At 38.0% G+C, this 9,175-nt stretch overlaps 1 protein-coding gene across 1 annotated transcript in view; it reads right to left on the minus strand.

Annotated features, from left to right (window-relative positions):
- Window positions 1-8,290, minus strand: part of VCAM1 (vascular cell adhesion molecule 1) — a 61,223-nt gene extending 52,933 nt beyond the window's left edge. The window contains 6 exon segments of the mRNA XM_065907946.1: window positions 2,733-2,765; window positions 2,768-2,813; window positions 2,815-2,999; window positions 4,499-4,819; window positions 7,088-7,366; window positions 8,111-8,290. Of these exon segments, the coding sequence (XP_065764018.1) occupies window positions 2,733-2,765; window positions 2,768-2,813; window positions 2,815-2,999; window positions 4,499-4,819; window positions 7,088-7,366; window positions 8,111-8,174 (928 nt within the window). The 5' untranslated portion in view covers window positions 8,175-8,290.
- Window positions 8,291-9,175: the final 885 nt, after the last annotated feature.

The raw sequence follows: 9,175 nt of genomic DNA on the forward strand, positions 1-9,175 counted from the left end.
AAATCTTGACTCTATTCCCCTAGCAAAAGTGGGAGTGTTGAGCACCTCTAAAAGTGACAGATGAGACTTCACAGAAAACTCACTAAAACTTGCCCTTGTAAATAGCTGGCTAGAGATAGAAAAAAGAAATCACAGCATATACATAATCTAAAGGCCACTACATTTTGAAGGGTTCTCATCCGTGCCAGAAGATTTTTTCAGTTTGGTTTGTCTAACACAGCCATTATGGTATCTTCCAAAGAATGCTTCCCTCAAATTACCATAACAAACTGACATGCTATCAGATTTTTGAAGGAGAAAGTTCATTTAGAAACAATAACCAGCGTTTCTGAATTCCTTATATGCTAGTGTGAGAATGGAGAATATAAAGATCTGCTTCCTGCCTGTGAACAGTCTCAGATGGTGTTTTACAGTGGCTGCATAGGTTGCCGTGTAAACTCATGACTCCTGAAAGAGTAACTGTGAGATAGAAAAAAAGTGTTAGTCGCTCATTCGTGTCCAACTCCTTGTGACCCCAAGGACTATAGCCTTCCAGGCTCCTCTGTCCACAGAATTCTCCAGGCAAGAATACTGGAGTGGGTAGCCATTTCCTTCTCCACTTCTCCAGAAGATCTTCCAGGTCTAAGATAACTGAAGTTCAATTCTCTCTTCAGCACTTAAGGTTGCTAATGTCCTCTGATGCAAAATGAAAAGCAGTACTGCCTAATCCAGAACACGTTTCCTTTTCACACTGAAATGGGATACAGCTAATCATGAAAGATTAGCTTTACATGCTTTTATCAGTGTAATGTTTTTCCCTGGTTTCTTGAAAAATGCTGACCTAAAAGCAAACGGGTTCATCTTTTGAGAGAGTTTGAATTGTATCTTTTTAGCCATGCAAGTTCAAATTCCATGTTTTCTTGTTTTAAAAGTATGTTTTTTAATTTATGTTCACAAGTTATTCATTCAGTATCTACTGAGCACCTACCACATGGCAGGCACTCGTAAAACACACACACAAACACACACACACACCAGTCCCTAACTTGAGGAGTTGCCAGTCAGTTTAGTGGAAAGACACACTTACATAAGTATTGGCTCTTACTAAAAATATCTAAATTATCTATTTATACATCTGCAATCTCTAGATTATAAGTTCCTCTAGGGTAATCACTGTGACTTTTTATGTCTGTACCCAGTACCAAGCACAATTCTTTGATTCTTGGACAAGGCACCTTAATTAACATATGTTAAACTGAACAAAAGCACATACAAGTTCATAAGAAGTGTTGAATGTACATGAAGGGATCAAAAACTAGCTATGCCTAACACAAACTGGAATTGGGAGGCTGACATGAGCTTGATCTTGAAGGATGGCTAAAAGTTTGCCAGATAAGGAAGGAAAGGACACTCGAAGCAGAAGTTATAGCATAAACAGACACAGAGTCAACCACAAAGATGCAAAGGTCATTTCTGACTAGGATTCTGAAGAGTTTTATGCAACTATTTTGGGAAATGTGAGTTTTAATTTATATGCAATTAGGGTCAAGTTGAAGTCATATGAAATATGCAGTCTTCTTGTTTCAAGTAGATAACTCTGGTAGCTAGTACATAGGATTATGTTGGGGGACAGAATGATAGTAGGGTGACCATTTAAAAACAATTAGCCATAGTTAAAAAATCATGGAGTTTGGAGGTTAAATTGGGTCTATGTTAAAAATCACAGTAAATGCCATTAATGAGTTATGTGACATGGCAAGTTGTGAACTATTCTGAGTCTGAGCTTTTATTCACTTCAAAAGGTTGTGGCAAAAACTAAAGTGGTAGCATTTATAAAGTAGCAAGGAAACTCCTGGCAAGTATTAGCTGTACCAATAAATAAGAGTCATTATTAATCTCTATGAGACACTATTCTCTCATCACTAAAATGAATACAAAGTACTTACTCCTTAGCCATTTCTTAAAGATCATAGGAAACATATGTAAAGTGCCTGGAAAATAGCTGATGGTCAGTGAATGTTATTTAAGAATATCTTTCAGGAGCCCAAAGGAGAGATGATGAAGTAAAGCTATGGCAAGAGGTTTGAAGAATAGAGGTCAGATTCTTAGAGGGATCATTTTGAAGTAGAACCAACAGGTTTTGATGATATGGAATAGGAACACAAATTTCAGAGTAAACAGCATATATCAATAATACATAGCCTCAAATCTTGGAAGTGACAAGGGAGGAGGACTAGACATGGAAACAGAATACTAATACACAAGGGGCAGAAGGAAGAGAGAAAGCCAAGGGTTGGAGCAATGAAAGAATGATGAGAAATGAAAAGGAACCAAAACAGCAGAACTAATGGAAGCTCTGGCAGGAAAGATTTCTCCCAAAAAGCATGAGTAAGGTGAGTATATAATTGTGCTACAGTACAGAACAGTCAAATGGATCATCGTAAAACATAATGAGGGTTCCCCCGGTAACTCAAATGGTAAAGAGTCTGCCTGCAGTGTGGAGACCCGGTTCAATTCCTGGGTTGGGAGAATCCCCCCAGAGAAGGAAATGCCAACCCCATTCCAGTACCCTTTCCAGGAAAATTCCATGGACGAAGGAGACTGGCAGGCTACAGTCCATGGGCTCACAAAGAGTTGGACATGACTGAGAGACTTCACTCACTCACTCAAAACACAATGAAGTATTTCTGGCATTGAAGCTATTTCACTATTGCTTAAATCTGATGATGGCACCTTTTTCAATTTCTGCTTACCTTGAACAATTAATTTCACCTCTTTTCTGTCATTCCAACCAGATTAATTCCTTCACATACATAAATCCCAGAATCTTCTGCCCCTCATAGAAATCAAAGTGAGAGTTGCATTCTCAGAAAGGAGCTGTAGATTCCCATTGTCTAATTTCTTGCTCCAGAGAATCTGTGGAGCTGGTAGACCTGCACTGGTACACGTCATCGTCACAGAGTCGCCTTCCTGCAGCCTTGTGGAGGGATTCACAGATATAGCTGTGTCTTTGGGTGAGACTGAGAAGGCAGAGCACAGTATTAGTCATTGCTAAGCATCATAATGGTCCCACAGGGCTACTGTGTTTCTCTCATAGACTGTATTTACAGCTTTCTCAACTGGACATACTCTGCCAAACTAGCATAAAGAATTGCTGAGTCAAAAAATTAGTCAATCCAGTTTCTGACTGATTTGATGGAGTAACTTTTTTTGATGTTTGGTGTTTTCAGGTGGCCATAGATACTCAGAAATTAAGAAAAACCGTTAGACTTATGTGGTTCAATCTCCCAGGTAAGGTACAAATTCCAGTTCAGCTTCCTTGCCAAATGTTCATGCAAGTCAGCTTCAACACTTCCAGTGCACACAACAATCCATTGCCTTATAGTAAATATTTTCCATTTGATTTTTTGACAACTCTGATTATTAGAACATTTTCCCTCTATTGAGCTGAAATCTTTCTCTTTGTAACTAACTTCTATACACCGGTCATAGTTCAGTCCTCTATTGCTAAAGAATAATCCAAATCCCACTTCTACATGACAGTCATTCAAATACTTAATTATAGCCCTCATTTCCAAGTTTTATATTCTCTAGGAAAAATACCTCCTATTTTTGACTATTCTTCTCAAAACATTGATAAAATCCTTTCCATCTCATTCTGTCTCAGCTAGACATACTGTAGAAGGCAATGCTCCTTTTAACTATGGTGTCCAGAGAAGACAGGAGCATTTTAATCTAGAACAGAGCACAGTGAGTCACTCCTACACAACTTTGGGGTTACAAGACTGCCTCAACTCCCCCAGCCATCTCTGAGAGAATGGATACAACCAAATCTCAACTCCTCTCTCCCACCCCATGCACACGTGTCCAGGTGTGCACACACACATATGCTCACACACATACGATCACACACAGACTAAGTGCTGCTTGTAAAACTTCTATACCTTGATATTTCAAGGCATGATATAAGAGTTTACAAAACATAATTTAAAACATTTTATCACTTGAGCCTATTATTTCTCACTACCCAATCAGGTGGCAGTGATTTAATCATCAAGTCAGGTCCGACTCTTCTGACCCCATGGACTATAGCCCACTAGTCTCCTCAGTCCATGGGATTTTCCAGGTAAGAGTACTGGAGTGGGTTGCAATTCCCTTCTCCAAGGGATCTTCCCAATCCAGGGATAGAACCCTGGTCTCTGGCATTGCAGGCAGATTCATTACTGATTGAGCCACCAGGGAAGCTCCCCAATCAAGAGGTATTATCATGATTCCCCTTTGCTAGACTGAGAAATTAAGTGACTCTAATTCACAGTTAATGCAGACAGAATTCAAGCTCAACTTTTCTCAACCCTAATTGGGTGTGCTTTTTTTGAATTATGCAGTTGACAAGAATTATGCTCTCAGTGAATCAAAATGGTATAAAAACTACAAGCTTGTTTCTTCTTGACTGTAGCTGCTCAACTTATTGCTGTGTGCATCCAAGAGTATATTCCCATAGACAGACACAAGTACTTACTGTAGACTTCCAGTTCTTTTGTAGTTTTCCTTACTTTGGGTGGAGAATCATCATCATAAATGTATAATGTAGCTTGACAAACAAGAGCTTTCCCAATATCCTCATCAGTAGGTGAGAAGGTCACTTTCAAACTCTTTGTTTCCTGGGCCTTTTTTTCTGAAGGCTCCAGAAATTCCTGTATTTTCATGGAACGGTTGCCTTTGAACAACTCTATCTCCAGCCTTTCAAATGGGTAAACATCAGGCACCGAACACGTGACTGTGACTTGCTTCCCGACCTCTGGGGGGCTACTCAAATGAATCTCTGGATCCTTAGAGAAAGCTGCAAAGGTCAAACGAGTACAAGCATGTGGATTTTTTGTTCTTATTGTGTAAAGTCCCTTACTGATTTAAATCAATGTAATCTGAGTCTAATATTTTTGTGAATACAATCTTAATACAGCAGAATGAATTGTTTAAATACCCTTTCATGGTTTGGGGTGCATTCAAAATCAGAACAACCTGTTAAAGAGTTCTTCAGTTCTGATCCTGCATGTACAAAGGGTTGCATGTTGCCAGAGTAAAAGGAGGAAGAAGAAACTTATGTTTATTGAATATTGATATGTGCCCATCCCTGTGCTATTCATTTAACATTGATGACTTTATTTTATACTCACAACAACCCTAAGAAATAGATACCGCATTTCATAGATATGAAAGCATAGACTCAGCACATTTGCATAACTTTGCTAAGTTCACACAGCTAGTAATGGTGATGCTGGGATTTAAACTCAAGACTTTTATTATTCCATATGACTACTGGGACTTTCATTATGTTATATCACAGTCTTTTATCATTATATCACAGGCTTTTATTTTGGTCAGGGTAGATATACTTCATCTTACAGATAAGGAACCTGAAGCTTAAAATATCATTGCAAAGAATAATTATTAGGCAAGATATGCTAAGAAATGAAAAGAGCAACTCCAAATAATTGGCTTTTGAACAGGCATTCATCCACCAGAAATATACATCTGTGCAATCTTTAAATTATGGAAGGCAGATTTGCCTCCCAAAATGTCTAACTCAACATCTAACTAATATTCCACTTGAAATTTTTAATGTCAAGGAGAGCACTAGTTCAGTGAGCCATTGCTTTCTTTGCAAGGCTGCTTTCCATTGCAAACCACCATGATGGTAACATACTGGCTTGATTCAAGACTGTGAAATAAGAATACAAAGGTCCCAACTCTAAAAAATATTACAATCAAATGTGGAATGGAGACAGGACTGTTAAACATAATGAAAGACAGACACTCTTGAAGGAAAAAAAAAAAGAAATTTCAGGCAAGATAATTAAAGCCAGAAGGGCCTTCATTTTCATTCTTAAATCTGCAACTATTTGGTTCCTGCAAGGAGAGGCAAAGGAAGTGGCAAAAATTTGCTTTGTGAAGAAACAGTACTTCTCATTTTTCCACCAATAATTTTGTCCCTTGTATTCTGAAAGAAATGCGCCTATAATCCACATAGTTTGCTGTCACATAATGTAAGAACTGGCTACTTTCCCCTGTATTTACATAAGGGAGCCTTTCATGGAGCTCAGAAGGCTTCGCAGACATAAACTCTGCATGTACAACCAGCATAATTGAAAGCAGCTGGTTTCCTGAGAAGCATTAGCTACATAAGGGATTATTGAAGAATCAGTTAAGATTATTGGACCAAGTTGAGCTCCACCTTAGCAAAAGAAAAGCAGCATAATTAGAAAAGATAACCAAATAAGGTCTTCCTAAAGAGATGACTATCAAGGATTCTGGTTTTCTGTCAGGAGCAGTAACCAGAATGCAAGTGATGTATTTCAGGTTATTTTTTTCACTCCTTTTTCTAACTTTCTTGCTGGATTGAGAATGGATTGAAATACATTTTGGTAGGCTAGTAAACAAAGGCTATTCATCCACATTCACTAGGCAAATCGAGTTCATTTTCCAAATATCCTTGAGGTTAAGCTGTTGAGCATTAAGACTTAATGGCACCAAACAAAAACAGAAATAAAACTTCTAAATTTATCTCTGCTGAAGTCAAATGAGTGAAAAGTTTGCAGATATTTTTCTTCTGTCTAAGGGGGAAGATTTTGTACCAAATCCCAGTATTAAATTATATATCCTCCTTAAACTTTAACCTAATTTTAAGTACCAAATTGCATAAGAATAAATAGAAAATCCCTGAAGTATGGAATTCATAAGTCATTTGACATATGGCCAAGTAAACATGTAAGAAACCAATTGAATCAAATTAAACACACACACACACAAATAAAATAAAAAGAATCTTAGAGAACTTCACTTTATGTTTAAGAAAACTGAAGCCTAGAGAAGTTGAACCTCACCCGTGGTCACCATATTCGCGGCAGAGTTGGAAACAGAAGCCAAGATCTAGGTCTCTAGTCTGGTGGTAGATTCAACTGTCTTCTAGATTTCTTGCTGCACTCTTTCCCCTAGCCAAGAATCTGGACATGAGTATCCTTTTTCTTTTTTTTCTCTTAAAATTATCCTTTTACAAAATTTATTTTAAAGCAAAATGGAGAGAAAATCAAACATTAGCTAAAGTACTCACAGTAGATCTCCACTCGGATTGCTTTCTCCAGTTTTATAGCCCCGCAAATCACTGTGCACAGGTACTGGTGTTCATTCCCGAAATTAACAGGATCCATGATCAGCGTGGATTTGGTCCCGTCATTTCTCACCTTCCCATTCAGTGGACTGTCCATCTGAGTTCTCCAAGAAAATGATGCAGAGTCACAGCCTGTTGTGCTGCAAGTCAGTGAAACAGACTCACCAATCTGAGCAAAAATTTTGGATTCATCTGGAAACATGTCCACTTCGAAAGCTTGAGCTGTGAAGGCAAAAAGAGAAAAACAAGCTTACCACTGGATTGTTTAGTATTCTACTCCTCCTTCTCTGTTCTAGTATAACACCCAGATCTGACTGATCTCTTTCCTAAACTGCTTCTAAGTAACGCAGGGCAGCACAGGAGTCACTGCCAAGAGAAGTTGTTAAAATCATCTTTGCTTCTGAGAATTCTCAATTCTGACCTTGATGCCCATTTATTAGTTGTTTTGTCACTAGCCAAGTTTTTTCTCATTATCAAGTTCAGGAAACTAAAGAGACAGACCTTCCTAGAAACAGAATCCAATTACTCACGCAACATTGAAAAAATCCAAAAAACAACAACTTTGCTGCTTTAACTATGACAATATAATGATACATATTAATAGCAGTAGTCAGTAGCACATTAAAAGTTAGGCTAAATTAAGTTTTCCTACTCGTTAAAAATCCAGGGCTTCCTGATGGCTCAGATAGTAAAGAAAGCTCCTGAAAAGCAGGAGACCAGAGTTTGATTCCTGGGTTAGGAAAAGCCCCTGGAGGAGGGCATGGCAATGCACTCCAGTATTCTTGCCTGGAGAAACTCCATGGACAGAGAAACCTGGTGGGCTACAGTCCATGGGGTTGCAAAGGGTTGGACACAAATGACGAAGCACACACATTGCCTTTCTTTATTATCATAACAAAGTGACTGAAGTCAAAGTCAGGGCTAAAATGGAATACTAGCATTTGGAACAAATCAAGGGGAACTTACAAACTGCAAACACCATCCAAAGAATATTTGAGACGCCAAAGATCACAAACATCTTCTTAGGCATTTACGCTGCTGTTCTTATGAAAAAGTAATGATTCCAAAACTCTTCTTTCTGTTCCTCTTGAAGGTTCCTGGGAAGAGTCTTGAGCTCCTAAAGCCAGTGAGTTTCGGTGAGGTTTGGTGAGGAATGAAATAGAAAGTCAGCTCTTTATATAGGGTCTTGTTGCAGAGATGCAGAAGCAGAGGAAAATCCCTTCAAGGGGAAACCTGGAGCAGAGCCAGAAAAAAGTTTAACTGACACCCTGCCAAGTTCAGCATTAACCCCTTCCGTGGCACTCAACATTGAAACTGCTCTCTCCATCATAGTAAAAGAAAACACTCCGAAGGCTAAAAATTAAAACATTACCTCGCTTTTCATTCCAAAAGTATATTTTTGCATGAAGCTAATGTTTTTTTCAGAGTGAGGCTTTCTGAATCCAACTGGGGAGAAGAGAGACAGAAAGAGTAAATTACACTCTAGTTCTTGAAGTGGCTGAACAAGCACTATGTCATGTGAACTGATTTTTCTCCATTATGGAGATATGTTTGCAATTCAAAAACAGAGTCTATATTTTCTCTTGCAAGAAAAAGGAAAAGATGCTTTTTCCTTTTCTTTTTTGATGCATTATCTTTAAAAAGGGAGACAGCATAGCTTCTGAGTTTCATACATTTTATTCACAAAATAGTTTTTTGGGCAGCAAAGATCAAGTTTCTGAAATGATTTTCTTGAGTAGAGAATAATGGGATGCTACCAAAAGAAGAGAAAAGTTTTCTTCTTTTGTTTTAGAAATGTTATTAATTCTTGATTCAGTTACTGGATAATTGAGAGTCTTACATGCAGACTCTCATGCAAATGATGGAATTCCTTCGAAGTGATAAATCTCTTAGAATGTGAGACTTAACCACAAAAGGTTAAAACATGAAAAATAATGTGTTTCTCTTATATGAGATGAGGACAACAATTTTATGCTCTTTATTTCCCCTCTAAAGAAGTGACTTTTTAAAAGGTATTTTTAAATAGCTGTT

The sequence above is a fragment of the Muntiacus reevesi genome, chromosome 1, assembly GCF_963930625.1.
Source record: "Muntiacus reevesi chromosome 1, mMunRee1.1, whole genome shotgun sequence".
NCBI lineage: Eukaryota > Metazoa > Chordata > Mammalia > Artiodactyla > Cervidae > Muntiacus > Muntiacus reevesi.